At 40.5% G+C, this 17,126-nt stretch overlaps 2 protein-coding genes across 3 annotated transcripts in view; both read right to left on the reverse strand.

The window, feature by feature from the left end:
* The window catches only part of serpinh2 (serine (or cysteine) peptidase inhibitor, clade H, member 2), a 38,732-nt gene extending 27,423 nt beyond the window's left edge, over nt 1-11,309 (reverse strand). The window contains exons 1-3 of one of the 2 annotated variants that reach the window (XM_034676054.1): nt 10,892-11,309; nt 10,117-10,303; nt 8,971-9,582 (exon numbers count right to left, since the gene is read on the reverse strand). In XM_034676054.1, coding sequence (XP_034531945.1) covers nt 8,971-9,582; nt 10,117-10,123 — 619 coding nt within the window. In that variant the 5' untranslated portion in view covers nt 10,124-10,303; nt 10,892-11,309. Of the gene's footprint in view, nt 1-8,970; nt 9,583-9,881; nt 10,067-10,116; nt 10,304-10,891 lie in introns of those variants that run through there. The other variant, XM_034676053.1, reaches the window with a different exon arrangement.
* A 3,598-nt stretch (nt 11,310-14,907) lies between these two features.
* On the reverse strand, nt 14,908-16,317 carry LOC117807826 (piggyBac transposable element-derived protein 3-like). Its single transcript, XM_034677230.1, has one exon. It carries the CDS (start codon nt 16,315-16,317, stop codon nt 14,908-14,910), a length of 1,410 nt encoding a protein of 469 aa, XP_034533121.1.
* Nucleotides 16,318-17,126: the final 809 nt, after the last annotated feature.

Genomic DNA, 17,126 nt, shown 5'->3' on the forward strand with positions numbered 1-17,126 from the left:
AAAAACACAACAATAAAAATGAAACACAACCACAAAATGGAAAAAAAAACATGACAAAGAAGATAACACAACGACAAAAAGGAAAAACACAATGACAAAGAAGAAAAACACAACAATAAAAAAGAAAACACAACCACAAAAAGGAAAAACACAACCACAAAAAGGAAAAATGCAACCACAAAAAGGAAAAACACAACCACAAAAATGAAAAACACAATGACAAAAATGAAAAACACAATGACAAAAATGAAAAACAACAATAAAAAAGGAAACACAACCACAAAAAAGGGAAAAAAATGACAAAGAAGATAAAAAACAACAAAAAGGAGAAACACAATAACATAAAGCAAAAACACAACAATAAAAATAAAATAGAACCACAAAAAGTAAAAAAAAAAACAACAAAAAAGAGAAACACAATGTCAAAAAGGAAAAACACAACCATAAGAAAGGAAAAAAAAACATGACAAAGAAGATAACAACCACATAAAGGAGAAACACAACAAAAAGAAAACACAACGACAAATCAGAAAAACACAACAATGAAAAAGAAATCACAACCACAAAATAGAAAAACACATCTACAAATCAGGCAAAAAAAAATGTCCTCCTCTGGAGTTTGTTGGTTTTATCAGGAATGACTCTGTCACAGCAGACAGCTTCTTTTAAGTAGAAGTTAATGTTGTGTTTATGATTCGTTGTTTTCTTTTATGATTTCCTGTTGTGTTTATTTTTTTTGCAGATGTGTTTTCTTCTTTCCCGTATGTACCCATGTGTTGTTGTGTTTTGCACTTCAGGGCCAACAAAAGAGCGAGATATGGTTTCAGGTCTAGCAGTGGCTTTCTCAAGGACCACACAGCCCTCACTGGACCTCAGCCAATCACAAGTCACAGTCACCGCTGACATGCAACTTTACCTCCCAGGCAAGCTAGTGCAAGTCGTGAACACTCACTCTGCTTCCTCTAACATCAGAGAGTGAAACGTGAGCCACTGGAATCTCAAAACAACTGGTTAAAGGTTACCTGAAGTGGGATCCGTGTTGTTGAACAGACGTCATAATGATGAATTCTTCCCCAACAGTGTATTTATGTGTGAATGCTAGGAAGTGGTATAAAGCAGGGATTTCATGACCTCACCAGTCAGCCTGTTGATCTCAGTGTGTGGCACTGCAGGCTGGTGTCTAGACGACAGAGCCTGCTCAGGTTTGGATTACAGTACCTGATTTTATAGGACACCACTGCAGCTCAGACATTACTAAAAAACTTGAATCCATTTGAATCTATCAACTTGAAAGAATGAAACAATTGCACAGCTAAGAAATCCAATCACTCACAGATCTCCCAATCTGTACTGTAAACTTCAGGCCAGAAACCAGAGGAGAATCAATGAGACTGACTCGCTCCCTCTCCTCCCTCATCAACTTTTGATTACGAGTCGTTGTGGTGTTTCAGAAGCTATTATTAGAGGTTAAATATGTGAAGGCTTGTTGTTCTCTCTGACTTTTCTTTCCTCCTCTAGTCCCCTATGTGTTTGTGCTATCTTGTGTGTATGAGTTTCTCTCTGTTGTTTTTTTCCCCACAATCTTATTTTTCTTCTTCTGTCTCTTGTGTTTGTTTTCCTAAAACAGGAACAAAGCCTGAATTAATTAACTAGTGTGGACCGGAACTCCCAAGGTAAGCCTTTTACATCCCTCTGCCATGTCTGTCAATCTCTTTTGCTCTCAGCAGGCCACCCTCTCTTTGCTTTTCACAAATTGTAATCTTTGCTTCTCCCCCTTCTTTTCTATGGGGCGAATTGTAAAGTTGTGCACACTGAAAATAACCACAACAGTTCTCCACATTTAGCTCCAAAACGTCTTAAATACGGTGTGAATTTGGTGAGTCACAAAATTTGTGATCTTCTTCCACTCAATTTTGTCGTTACAGATATATTTAAGAAAAATCACAAATGTTAAATGTTAAATCTAAATGTTAAATGTTGCACTGTGATCTTTAATACTTAGCTAATATGCAAATTCACACTGCTGCCTATCAGAAGTACCAAAATAAAAGCTTCATAAAGGGATACAGATATCCTAACAGCAGTCTGTCAGTACTGACTCCTACGGGTTCCTGGCCGGACTGCCCACCGCCCATGATGTGAAATGATTTAGCAGAAAATATTGGAGTTAGTTTGGAGGCCACAAAGAGATTTCACAACGCTCAGAGACAGAACTGACCTAGTTTATGGTATGGACAAGCTAGTTGGTATTGCTAAGTCTGTATCGCTTTATGAAGCTTTTATTTTGGTACTTCTGCTGGGAGACAGTGTGAATTTGCATATTAGCTAAATATTTAGGATCGCAGAGCAACATTTAACATTTATGTTTAACATTTATATTTAAGATTTCTTTTATATTTAACATTTATATTTATATTTATATCTAACGTTTATATTTAACATTTAACATTTAAATTTAGATTTAACGTTTAGATTTATATTTGACATTTAGATTTAGCATTTAGATTTATAGGTTATTTCAACTTAAACATATTTGTCAGAACAAATTAAATGTGAAAATGATCACAAATATTGCTCTAAATGTGATTTTAAAATTTGACTTTTCATAATTCACACTACACAGAGCTAAATGTGGAGAGTTATTTTCAGTGTGCACAACTTTACAAACGGCGCCCCATACTTTTCTACCCTGCATCTCTATGTCCATAAATCTCTCATTAAACTCCTCTTTCAGTGCATCCCTGTTTCTATTCTCCTTGTTACATGTCCCCTCCCCACGACTTACTGCCTTTGACCTTCCCTTTCTTTAAAGGTGACATATCATGCAAAATGGACTTTTTAATGGTTCTCTACCTGAAATATGTTTCCCTGGCATGTCTACAAACCCCCCGAGAATGAAAAAAATCCATTCTGCCCCTGTTCTGATTTCTCCACCTTTCTGTAAATGTGTGTGAAACCAGCCGTTTCAGTTTTCAGTGTTTTTGTTACGTAACAACAATATCCGGTCTGTCACGGAGTCAGAGCTCGGAGCTTGTTCAGCCCATAGACTGTATAAAATACAACTCAACCCCTCCTCTGTTTTTCATTCCCTGCACAAATGTGTGCTAACAAGGAGCTTAGGAGGGAGGCATGCTAGTTGTAGGCTGTCTTAATAAACACAAAGGTCGGTTTTACTCCCCACGTCTGCAGATTTGAAGATCTAGTGGATGATTTTTATTTGTCATGGAAAAGTGCTAGCGCTAGTTAGCATAGCTACATAGCTACATGTCATAGCTGTAGCTGTGTACCAAGACACACGTCGACATACTGACAAATGAAACAACAAGAAACACTAAATCTGTGACCAATCCTTCAGAAAGGTCCCGCTGCCTTTCTGGCAGAGGTCGGTTTTACTCCCCACGTCTGCAGATTTGAAGATCTAGGTGATGATTTTTATTTGTCATGGATAAGTGCTAGCGCTAATTAGCATAGCCACATAGCTACATGTTCATAGCTGTAGCTGTGTACCAAGACACACGTCTACATACTGACAAATAAAACAACAAGAAACACTAAATCTGTGACCAATCCTTCAGAAAAGGTCCCGCTGCCTTTCTGGTAGAGGCCGGTTTTACTCCCCACGTCTGCAGATTTGAAGATCTAGTGGATGATTTTTATTTATCATGGATAAATGCTAGCGCTAGTTAGCATAGCCACATAGCTACATGTTTGTAGCTGTGTACCAAGACACATGTCTACATACTGATAAATAAAACAACAAGAAACACTAAATCTGTGACCAATCCTTCAGAAAGGTTCTGCTACAGGCGCCTCTCCATCAGGATCAGACTCTGGATCAGATTCAGAGGGTTGAAGTAACGCGGGTCTGTGAGCAGCCGTGTATATTCAGCCAACATGTAAACATTAGATCATCGTGCTGGAGAGCTGAGGCCACATCCACTTCCTGAGGGGGCGTGGTCAGAGAGAAAACAGACTGTTCTGAGCAGGGCTGAAGAAGAGGGCTTTTCAGGCAGACCAAAATCTGATTTCAAAGTGTTTTTTTGAGCATAAACTTTAAAGACATGTTTTGGGGACCTCTTAGACCAATGTATATTGATGAAAAAAGCGTGATATGTCATCTTTAATGCAGTGAACAGTGGCACAAAAAGCTGCACTCTGCTGTGTAGAGCTTTTTAATTCCTTCAATAATCAGCGACAGGGTGAAACCAACAAAAACAGTTGTGAGCTAAAATCCCTTTCCAGCACAATCTCTTGAGCGTTAATATTAGTTCACACTATGAAGTGCCTTCAGACCCTAAAATTGAAAGACAATAAAAAAGTTTCAATAAACGGGAGGCAGCTTGTAAGAGTAGGAGGCAAACTATCGACCACTTTTAAATTATGAGTCAAAACTAAAGGAATCCAATTTTCAGTAATCTAATTTGTGTGCTGCAATCTGCTGTATAATCTAATTTGTATATTTCCTCCACAAAATTAATGAACCGACCAACGAGGGTCGGTTCACAGAAAAACTAATTTTGTAATGAAGTCAAACATCAAACAAAGAAAATTAATTAAATTGCTTATCAAATATATAGTCTGTCAGGGAATGTTATTTTCAAAAGGCTGTCTATCTGCTGGCATCCTGCGTTCACTCCAGCAGCGCTGCCTTCTTTGCACGTAATAAAAAGAATACCTGCAGGAGGAAACAGCAGGAAAGAGGCAGATCGAGGCAGATAAGGATGTGAACAAGAGACATGTGGGAAGAAGAGGATGAGGAGACGAGGGTAGATTAGACACCAGATAAACAATGACAAAAGCACAAAAAAAAGTGACAAATGCCACAGAAAGAACAAGTGCAGCAGCAGGCTATATTTAACACATAATCTTTTGTGGGGAGCGCAAACAAAAATTAGATTCTACGTCAGCAGAGAGAAAGAGAGCGATGGAAGATAAAATTCCTGAAAGTTATCATGTGCTCTGTCTTTGGCGTGGTTTAGAAATACCGCAGCCCTTTCACAGACCAATAAAACTCACATTTATGTTCTTCTAAAGGGCGGAACAATGAATGTTGAAACTTGGATAGGGATCATGTGGATATGTTTCTGGGATGCAACTGTTAAATAACAGATGGGGCTACTAACTGACTGCATCTGAAATAAAACACTGACTAGTTTCCACCACTGCAGACCGTCACAAAGAGCACAGCCCAGCCAAGTCGTGCTGCTGCTGCTGCTGACGAGGAGCGCTCCAAGCACAGATGTTGGGCATGACACCAAGGGAGAGAGTCTGGACACTTGTTACTCAATTATTTAAGATGACACATCACCCCAGTGGAAGATGAATACGCTCTCAGTGATGGACCCCAGGATCATTCTTTATCTGCTGTGTCCACCAGCTGGAGTCCAACACATGCACACACACCCAAACATGCAGACATGCACACTGGTGGGCACGCTGACACACACACACATACACACAATGTAAGAGGCAAAGTGGCGTGTAGGCTCTCACTGACGTCTGAACGCTGAAAATGGTGCACTTGGAAGACTTGCAGCACAATGTCCGTAATGAGACATTGCATAATTACAAATGACTCTGTGATTACAGACACAGCAGGCTACTTCAGCATTATGACGTCCAGTGTAGCTTCTCTGCAGTACATTTAGATCCAACCAGTTCTGCCACATAATGAAAAACTCATGTGACTATAGTGTTATGAAAAGCTCATCCACTTTTGTAAGACTATCTTTTCACATTTTTCAACCGATGTCACATTTTCAAAGGTTTTATGACCCCGTGGCCCTGACGAGAATTAGCACTGTGTGGAAAAGTCCACGCTAGAATTTGTTGACAATCCAGATTAATGAAACATGTTCTTTGATGGGATTATTTCCTTTCAGAGAGCACTCTTTAGAGCACGACAAAAGAAAATGTCTTTATTCATACCAGCTGAAGCAGTCCTCCTCTCAGCCCTCGTCACACTTTTCTCTGAATTTGTCCCGATTAAATTTATATCAAAGTTGAGACAAAAATCCAACATGAGTCAGCAGTTAGTGAACCTGTGAGTACCTTTAAAGCTGGGGTTGGTAGTAGGGATGTACATTCTAAGTATTTTCCATGATCGATTTTTGGAAATGTTAACGATCAATTATCGATTAATCAATAAAAAAAAAAAATATATATATATATATATTTATTATTCTTATGTGAAAAGCAATGCCAAATATGTTTTTTCCACCTAAATCATATTTTCTACAGCAACAAAATGCATATAACTGACGGTATTGAATACAGGTAGAACATGTTTAACACTGAATATCAATGATCAGGCTCATAAAAATACTCTCTGCAGACATAGTCTTATAAAGTGAAGGAACAAAAACAGAAAAGTACTTCAGACTCACAGTGTCCAGTTTTCTGTCAACTCACTCTTATTGAGAAAAATAAAAAGGTGTGTTCGGTCAGGTGTCACCCAGGAGAGCAACCGGGTCATAATCAGTCCAGCTGCAGAAAAGCCCAACCGGCTCTGATGTTGCTGATCTGCAAACATAGCGTACGAGAAACTCCGACCTGTCTGTTGGCTTTGTATCTAAAGGTGGAAATGTCCTGTTTAAAGGTGACATATCATGCAAAATTGACTTTTTAATGGTTCTCTACCTGAAATATGTTTCCCTGGCATGTCTGCAAACCCCCCGAGAATGAAAAGAATCCATTCTGCCCCTGTTCTGATTTCTCCACCTTTCTGTAAATGTGTGTGAAACGAGCCGTTTCAGACTTCAGTGTTTTTGTTACGTCACAACAATATCCGGTCTGTCACGGAGTCAGAGCTCGGAGCTTGTTCAGCCCATAGACTGTATAAAATAATACTGAACCCCTCCTCTGTTTTTCATTACCTGCACACATGTGTGCTAACAAGGAGCTTAGGAGGGAGGCATGCTAGTTGTAGGCTGTCTTAATAAACACAAAGGTCGGTTTTACTCCCCACGTCTGCAGATTTGAAGATCTAGTGGATGATTTTTATTAATCATGGATAAGTGCTAGCGCTAGTTAGCATAGCCACATAGCTACATGTTAGTAGCTGTGTACTAAGACACATGTCGACATACTGATAAATAAAACAACAAGGAACACTAAATCTGTGACCAATCCTTCAGAAAGGTCCTGCTACAGGCCCCTCTCTGTCAGGATCAGATTCTGGATCAGATTCAGAGGGTTATAAAGTAACGTGGGTCTGTGAGCAGCCATGTATATTCAGCCAACATGTAAACATTAGATCAACGTGCTGGAGAGCCGAGGCACATCCACTTCCTGAGGGGGCGTGGTCAGAGAGAAAACAGAGTGTTCTGAGGAGGACTGAAGAAGAGGGTTTTTCAGGCAGACCAAAATCTGATTTTAAAGTGTTTTTTTTGAGCACAAACTTTAAAGACATGTTTTGGGGACCTCTTAGACCAATATATATTGATGAAAAAAGCATGATATGTCACCTTTAAAGTTGTCTACCTTCATGTCGTTGTTTGCAGCAGTTGCGTATTGATCCTTTTTAAAAAGCTGAGACCCGACACTCAGCCGCAGCAGCCAGCTGAGCGTCTCCGCTGTGTGCAACACCTTTAACAGCTGATTCACTGAAACATGCTTTGAATGTAATATGAGACCACATGTTGTTCATTCCACATGACGGAAAATTGCGTGTTTCAAATAAGTTCTTAACAATCGATTAATCTATAATCAATTAATTGTGTGCATCCCTAGTTGGTGGTTACGGAAAACTAGCATGAATTTGAATGTAGCATCTCCTAAGGACTTTTTTTCCCTCTTTTTTAAGAACACATTATGTATTGATTACCATCAGGACATAAAGATCATTTTAACCAGTATAACAAAAAGTGGATCTAAATCTGATTACCAACCCCAGCTTTAAGATATATGCTAATTTCCTTTTTTAATTGCTAATAATTTTTGAATAATTACTATTTGATATGCTCTTGTTTGCTCTATACTGTTTTGCACTGTCTTTTGCTGCTGTAACACTTTAAAGGTGATATATTACGCTCTTTTTCATCAAAATATATTGGTCTAAGAGGTCCCCAAAACATGTCTTTAAAGTTTATGATAAAAAAAACACTTTGAAATCAGATTTTGGTCTGCCTGAAAAGCCCTCTTCTTCAGCCCTCCTCAGAACAGGCTGTTTTCTGTCTGACCACGCCCCCTCAGGAAGTGGATGTGCCTCGGCTCTCCAGCACGTTGATCTAATGTTTACATGTTGGCTGAATATACACGGCTGCTCACAGACCCGCGTTACTTCAACCCTCTGAATCTGATCCAGAATCTGATCCTGACGGAGAGGCGCCTGCAGCAGGACCTTTCTGAAGGATTGGTCACAGATTTAGTTTCTTGTTGTTTTATTTGTCAGTATGTCGACGTGTGTCTTGGTACACAGCTACGAACATGTAGCTATGTTGCTATGCTAATTAGCGCTAGCACTTTTCCATGATAAATAAAAATCATCCACTAGATCTTCAAATCTGCAGACGTGGGGAGTAAAACCGATCTCTACCAGAAAGGCAGCAGGACCTTTCTGAAGGATTGGTCACAGATTTAGTGTTTCTTGTTGTTTTATTTGTCAGTATGTAGACGTGTGTCTTGGTACACAGCTACGAACATGTAGCTATGTTGCTATGCTAATTAGCGCTAGCACTTTTCCATGATAAATAAAAATCATCCACTAGATCTTCAAATCTGCAGACGTGGGGAGTAATGGATTTTTATTGGATTTTTTTCATTTTCGGAGGGTTTGTAGACAGGGAAACATATTTCAGGTAGAGAACCATTAAAAAGTCCATTTTGCATGATATGTCACCTTTAAATGTCCCCACAAATAAAGGAATATCTTATCTTATCTCACTAAATTTGTATCACAGTTGAGACAAAAACCCAACATGAGTCAGCTGTGAGTGAGTCTGTGTGCACCTTCAACTGTGATCTACTCACCTCTAAATCGCAGAGCATTGGCCAAGAACAGAGCACCAGTCTTAGCCTGGATCTCATCCCTTAGAGGAGCTCCCTCAAGCCCACCAAGCCCAGTTTTAGCCCAGCTGAGGAGCTGCTTCAGATCCACCTCTGAATCTCCTTCCTCAAGTGGCTGATGCTGCACCCTGAACCGAGTCAGGCTCTCCTTCACAAACTTCTGGCTGAGTTGTGCTGCATGCTTCGAGAACAGAGCTGAGGATGTGTGCAGGTGAAAGCTAGACCCGTTAGCTTCAGTGAAGCTCTTCAGCGCCGCAACCAAACCACCGTCATTTTCAGTCTTCAAGAGGTCTCGGAGCTGGCTTGCAGTTGCACCGGCTGACCCGTCACCCAGGGCACCAAGTGAGGAGGCCACAAGCAGGGGGGAGAAGAGGGTGTTCACTGAGCTGGAGTCGGTGCGGAGGCCCTGGTACAGGCGCAGACCCAGGGCCCAGCTGGGGTCACCCAGAGGGGCAGGGGGGCGGTTTAGGGGGCTGGCAGCGGGGCTCTTCTTGGATGGATCTGCAGTGCTGGCCTGCACTAGGAGAGCTGGCACAGAGATGAGGATGTAGAGAGGGAGTGTGGGCAGCATGGCAGCTGAGGGAGACGAGCAGAGAGTTGGTAAAGATGAAGAGTGACAATAAGAGCTCTCTCTTTCAGAATGCACAGAAAAGAACAGGGATGCACTTTTTCAGATTCAAACAGAGTAATAGCTGCTCATGCTGTTATTGCACTGTTCATATTTGAGATAAAGCAATATAAACACAGCCTGAGGGTTCTCTCTGTGCTGTAAAACTCCTACTTGTGCAAACAGCAGCTTCTGCTCTTACATCGTCACAGCAGTAAACCTGATTTAGTAAATTCCTCCCTACTTGACAACACAGTTATTATCTCACCCGCTGCGCCAACCTGAGAGGGACAATTCACTGCGAGGAAGTTTCTACAGACAGCTTCTACAGACGAGAGAGGGGCTGAGGTGCAGAACATTGGCTGCAGCCCGACCTGTGTGCCGAACCGGTCCCAGAAGTGACGTACGGATCTGGTTCAGCCCACTTCTGTTCTAATACCCGAGCACACTCAGAGGAGAAGAGAAAGACAGGAGAGAGGGAAGGCGTGTTTGTTCGTATTTACCGGTCATTTTTCACGTTATTCCTCCTCCTTTTCCTCCGCTGGAGTCCTGCAGCTGACGGGCTGTGGAGGAGGAGGAGGTGGGGCTCGGAGCGGGACGTGGCAGCTCTCAGAGGAAGTCCTCCTCTCAGCTTCTTCCGGACTCACTCCTGTTCCTGAGACTACAGGCTGCAGAGAAGCTCCTGTGCCTCTTTAATCAATCAAATAAAATAAAATCAATCAATCAAATCCAACCAATCAACCAAGCAATCAATCAATCAATCAATCAATCAATCAATCAATCAATCAATCAACCAATCAATCAATCAATCAATCAATCAATCAATCAATCAATCAATCAAATCCAACCAATCAATCAATCAATCAATCAATCAATCAAACAATCAATCAATCAATCAATCAATCAACCAATCAATCAATCAATCAATCAATCTTTATTTGTATAGCGCCACATTACAACAAACCTTATCTCAAGACTCTTTTACAAACAGAGCAGGTCTAGACCACTCTATGTCAAATTATGAACAGAGACCCAACACCAAGACAGGATAAGACTCCACCTTAATCCACCATGAGCATTGCACCTCACAGTATTTAACTAGTTACAGTGGAGAGGACAAACTTCCTTTAACAGGCAGAAACCTCGAGCAGAACCAGACTCATGTTAGACAGCCATCTGCCTCGACCGAGTTGGGTCTGGAAAGAGGGATAGAGGAGAATAAAAGAGAGAGAGAGGTGATAGTGATGAGTCCAGCACGTCTCTTTAGGGATGATTTACCTGAGGAGGATTCACCGAGCAATGTTACCCTGTAACCTTTAGTCCGAGAAGCACTTCATATGAAACAGGATGTTTTCACTCCGTGTTATTGAACTTGTTTCCTTAAAAGTGTCAAAGTAAAAAAAAAACACAGCTACTATGATTAAACTGTTGCATAAGATTATAAAAGCCTTGAACTGCATGGTGAAAACTCCCCAGTTAGGTCGCTGTAGTCCGTCGTGGCAGCTGGTTTATGCAGGCATTATAAATTCATGCTTTGCAAAACCATAATTAAAAATTACAGAGCCCCAGGAAGGCTATTCTGGCTGTTCCCTGTGAGTCTGGACGGAATAATGTGCATGTAATGTCGGGCCTGCTTTAGAAAGAAAGAAATCCACCAGTTGCAGTAAATGAAGCGTCCCTGCATACATTTGCAGGCAAGCTTTGCCGCTTTGCTGGGAAAAGAAACCCACTTGTTCTTGGCTCAGTGGGAGTTGTAGTTCCGCGAGCCATTCAAGCGGGGTCGCTAATGGTCTTCTCATCGCCTCAGCTCAGTGACCCTGTCAGAGGCTACAGTGTGTGAGCCAGTGCCTGGAGAAACTGACACCCAGCCCTCCCTGTGGATAGAGACGGGCTGCAGCAGAGCCAGAAGGAGGATGAAGTTTGGACCAGGCGAATCCCTCTGAGGAGTTTTCTCTTTATAGTCATGACTCAGTTTAAATCACTCTGCATTTTGGGATGTTAATTGCAGGAGGTAGTAACACTAATAGTGAAAACAGCCCCCTGCTAGGTTCTTCATTTTTTAAAAGAAGGGATATTTTCCAGAGAGCCCTCATGCTTTCAGTCTGCCTCATTTTGCAGTAGCTGTATTAATGGAGTCTACTGTCAAGGAAAAGTAGGGCAGACTACGCAAGCAGGGGCGTCTTAGAGGGGGGGAAAGGGACTGAGTATCTGGGGCCCAAGTGGGGTGTGGGGTGCTGTTTGTAAAGTTGTGCACACCGAAAATAGCAGCAACAATTCTCCACATTTAACTCTGAAACGTCATAAAAATGTAGAGTGAATTTTTAAAAGTTACTTTTTTAAAATCACATTTAGAGCAATATTTGTGATCTTCTTCACATTTAATTTTGTTGTGAAAAATAGTTTAAGTTAAAATCACTTTTAAATCCATATGCTTTAAATAAATCTAAATGCTACATCTAAATCTAAATGTTAAATCTAAATATAAATGTTTAATGTTAAATCTAAATGTTAAATATGAATATTAAATCTAAATAAATATATTAAATATAAATCTAAATATGAAATGTTGCTCTGCGTATCAAATATGTAGCATGTAACATATCAGCATTATTGCATATCAGCTAAATATTTAGGATCGCAGAGCAACATTTAACATTTAGATTTAGATTTAACATTTAGATTTAGATTTAACATTTGGGTGTAAAATCCTGTCACAAAACATCTTAGATCATTTAAAGAAATATCTGATAAATATAACTTAGACTCTAATCATTTTTTCAAATTCTTACAAGTGCGGAATTTCATCAGGACGCAACAAGATCACTCACTTTCTAGCCCCCCCTTATCAAAAGTAGAGAAGGCAATGACTGGAGATTGTTTGGGGAAGGGCATAATCTCCAAAATATATAACCTTCTAGTGGCTGAGTCCTCGGAGTCATCGGTAAAGAGGCTTGAGGCGTGGAGGGAGGATCTACATGATGACATAACCATCAGTGACTGGGAGAGGGCATGTACCAAAGCACAATCACAGACAATCAACACACGTCTCAGATTACTGCAGTATAATTGGCTGATGAGAACATACATTACTCCAGAAAAACTCAATAAATACAACAGCGTTGTTCCTGACACCTGTATCAAATGTGGGAAGGAAAAGGGGGACACTTTTTCACTGTCTTTGGCAATGTGATCCAATACAAAGGTTTTGGGATGCTGTGAGGAGATGTATCCAAGACATATTGAAAATACAAATCCCTCTGGATGCTAAACTGTGTTTACTCTGTTTATACCCAGTAAATGATAACATTGAAAAGAGACAACAGATCTTTCTGGAACTGGCTATAGTATCAGCCAAAAGAATGATTGCTTTATCGTGGAAAAAAGTTGGTACACCAAGTTTAAGCAAATGGTTTTCTGAATTGTCAACAACACTGCCTTTAGAAAAGATCACATACACTTTGAGGAGCAAGGTGTCACTCTTTAATAACATCTGGGATCCCTTTGTAAACTATCTAAAGGAGACAGACATCGCACACCTGATGGAGGAACCTGGGCATGAATGGATGGCCCTCTGAGATACCCATGTTAATGTCAAACGCTCAATACTAGACTGAGATATATCTCCTTCAACACTCCCCAACTCTAACTACTGACATAATGCAAGAACTGTTTTCTTCTTTATTCTATTTTCTTTCTATTTTATACATTATTAACTTTATTATGTACTTGTATTTATTTATGGTTATTTTTTATTGTATTTATTTGTTTGTGTATGTGGGTACATGTGTATGTAAATAATGTGTATACGTGTGTATGTATGTTATGTATGTATGTATGTGTATATATATAAATGTGTTCAGTATTGTATTTATGCACATATATGTGATATGTGTATGAATGTTGACAAATGTATGTCTAAAGTTGTTGAAAATAAATAAAAACAATGTTGGGAAAAAAAAAACAAAACATTAGGGTGTAACAATGATTTCAAATTAAAGCTGGGGTTGGTAGTCTCGGAAAACTAGCATGAATTTGAATGTAGCATTTCCTCAGGACTCCGTCTAACCCCTCCCCTCCTCCCTCAGAGCTCCTCCAAAACGACCCCCCCCCCCACACACATATGCACAAGCACCGCTGACTTGCGACCATATGATGGTGACTGATTCAAAACCGGTCCTCACCAAAACATTCTCATAGTGAAAGTTAAAAACACAAACAAACATGGCTGCTGTTAGTACTCACAACTGTCATTCTAGCATTATCCAGTTGTACTGGTGACACGATATCAGGAGAAAAGTTATAACACATATATAATACTGTAACAGCTCTACTGTTTGTTAAACGTGTTCAGTGTAGATGTTCTTAATTCCTACAGTGTTGACAGTCAGTGAAGGCATCAGGAGAGGTGTAGAGTGTGTGAGTGGGAGAGAGGAGAGACAAGAGGAGAAGTTCTTCATTCATTCAAACATTGATTGTTGCTTTGTTGGTTGGCATGATCACGGCCGACAGTGACCGGTTATTAAAACCCTTTAACAACCCCACCAAGAAAAAAGCAATAGAAAATTTTTTTGTTTGCATTTCTTATTGCATTGGGTGAGTAATAACTACAATTTTTTTTTTTTTTTTCAACAGACCCTTTAGTTTTTAAAATATTGACCTCTACCAAATGGTCGGGATGTCACTTAATGGTTACCAAATTAAATTTCATACCAATACAACAATAAGTAGAAAAAGTCATGTAAAATGCCAATTTAGAAACGAATTAATAACACAAAAGTATCCAGGTCATTGGACTGTCTTTATTTCTGTAAGTATGCCACAAAATATTGAGTGACTTCAATTAAACAAAGGAAATATTGCATCAAACAAGGAAATACTGCATGTTGACAAAATCTGTGTAAAAGTGCAACAACACAAATTCTCACATGCATTACACTTGTGATTAAATGCTACTGTGCAAAACATTCATGTTTGCATTCAAAAACTAAAAGAAGAAATAATGCAGAACAGAGGAAAAATGTATTTGTCTTCAATATCTCAAAACAACTCAACTGTAGTGGTGCAACAACACTAATGCTTTTGAGGCACAAGATCCGTATTTTTAACGAGATGATTGAACTAGTCTTGCTGGTTTCTATTTGACCTTTGACCTTTAACCTTTGAAAAAGATCTTTAAACGCGGTAAATCACGGCCAAACATATCAAAACCTTCTGTCTCCAATCTTTTCACCTCAACACACCTCGTTTGTGTGACTGTGCAACAGCACAAATGCTTCTTGAGCATTAGGCCCACTTTACTTCTGGTGATATGCAACAAAGCATTCCTGGTTTGAGTTCAAACACAGGAAAACTTTGCATTTCTGACATCTCCACCTTGACACACCCTTTTGACAGAGGTTGCATCGTCCCCGCTTGTCACAGTGAAGAGGCCAGTGTCCCAAGTTGTCATAGCGCACATCTGGTTGTGGTTTTGGTCGTGAGGGTCTGGGTGTGTAGCCTTTCTTCTGTCGTGGTGGAGAGCTCAATGATGGTCGGCCAACTTTGGATGCTGGCTTGTTGTATTGATGCAAACTGTGGGCGACAGCCAGGCGGAACCTTTTCAGAGACATCGGTTTCTGCTTCAGCAGGGCACAGTCCCTCTTGTAGACCAGCCAGGCGTTAGCGATGCACAAGTCAAGGACGTATCCGAACAGGGGAAGATACCATCTCCTTGACTTGGCTGGGGTCTTGTACAAGTGTACCAGCATGTCGGAAAGATCAATTCCTCCCATGTGCTCATTGTAGGCAGGGATGAGTGATGGGCATGGGATTGCAATCTTTGCTCTGGACTCTTTGCTCCACCTTTTGACAGTTGAATGAGGCAGGATCCCACTGGCATTGCTCAGAAGGTTGACACATTTGTTGTCAAACCATTTTACTGCAATCACTCCTTCAGCAGACCTGTAGTCACAGGCTCCACGGCCCCTCTTCATCAGGTCTTTGTCTGCCATCAAGGGAGCTCCACCAGTGCGGTTTGGTCGCACAGTACCAATGCACTTGACACCCAAGGAGCTGTGCAAGCTCTGAACCAGGCTGAAACTTGTGAAGAAGTTGTCACAAAAGAAAACAGACAGCCGAGGGTGTTTTATTGTTTTGCAGAGTGTTGTCACCACTTTGGCTCCTAGAGGTAGCATCTGTTCCTGTTCACTGAGGGCAACATTGAAGAACGTGGAGGCCCCTTGATACAGCAGCAAGTCGTGGATGATGCCAGATGAGCTTGCTCGGCAGAACAGTTTAAAGCCCCACTTATCTGGCTTGTTGGCAATATATTGGCGGAGAGTGCCAGCCCTCGTGCCTTTATATGCCACCATGACTTCATCCACACTGTGCTTGTTAGTGGATGGTATCAGGAGACACTGGTGACGAAGCATCTCAAAGAGGGGACGAATTTTGTAAAATCGGTCCGGACTCTCACTGATGTGCTGATTATCACTGAAATGAATGTACCTGCGTAACAGCTGGAATCTCTTCCTTGGCATGATGTCAGCGATAATGTTGAAACGGGACTCATGGTGCCAGTAGTCCTCCAGCGATGGGAAGTTGAAAACACCCATGTAGAGAAGGATCGCTAAGAAATCCTCAATTTCTTCAGGGCTAGTCTTTATGGGATCTCCCAACTCCTGAGCAGAGTACAGGTTTGTATGATGGGCAATATGCTCTATCATCTCATCTGTGCACTACACAGTGCCAGCTTGTGTAGGCTGATAATCAGGATCCTCAATTGGGTCATCATCACTGTCACTCAGATCAGCGTCTGAGTCTTTAGGATTTTCTGGTACGAGTGCCAGAGAAATGCGTGGTCTTTTGCCGTAGAATGTTTTAGTGTCCATCTAGTAATTGTAAAACATGAAATTATAATTGACAAGATTAATTAATGGTAGTAATATTAGCGTTGCACATTGTGTCATTTAGTTTCAAGGAAATTAGCTGTGATAATTATGATTTCCACATGTTTACTCTTGATTTTTACGACATTATCTAATATGAACTCAGAAACTGACAAATATTACTCACTAAGGAACTTTTTCAGATTATTCATAATGTGCTAATGATGATTTGTCATTTCTACAGTAATGGGTGATCTAAAAGGGTCAATTGGGTTGGTTTTATGGCAAATAGTCAATTTTAATTGTATTAGCTTAATTTTTGCTACACACACCATGAAGCGACAAATCAACCATTTGGTTAAGCACGTTTTAAGAAAATTATTAGACATAGAATTTTACTTTTTTTCTGCTATCAAATAACATATTTCTGTTCAGTAAGGCCTCTATCACTAATACAATGTAAAAAACCCTTCCTACCTTTCAAATTTTCATCATAAAAAGTCAAAAGGTCTTGGATGATTTTCAAGTTGTGACTTCCTTGTTGGTGGAGGGGGAGGGGTGACCAACAATTTACAGCCACAGTGCCATCTGGCGGATTTCTTTAGTTTTGCATACCGCTACCAAGTGGTAGAGATGGCTAAATCAGT

The sequence above is a fragment of the Notolabrus celidotus genome, chromosome 23, assembly GCF_009762535.1.
Source record: "Notolabrus celidotus isolate fNotCel1 chromosome 23, fNotCel1.pri, whole genome shotgun sequence".
Lineage (NCBI taxonomy): Eukaryota > Metazoa > Chordata > Actinopteri > Labriformes > Labridae > Notolabrus > Notolabrus celidotus.

Bases quoted from the DNA above. Each gene is read 5' to 3' on its own strand.
- LOC117807826 (XM_034677230.1), bottom strand. From the start codon at position 16,317: ATGATAGAGCATATTGCCCATCATACAAACCTGTACTCTGCTCAGGAG.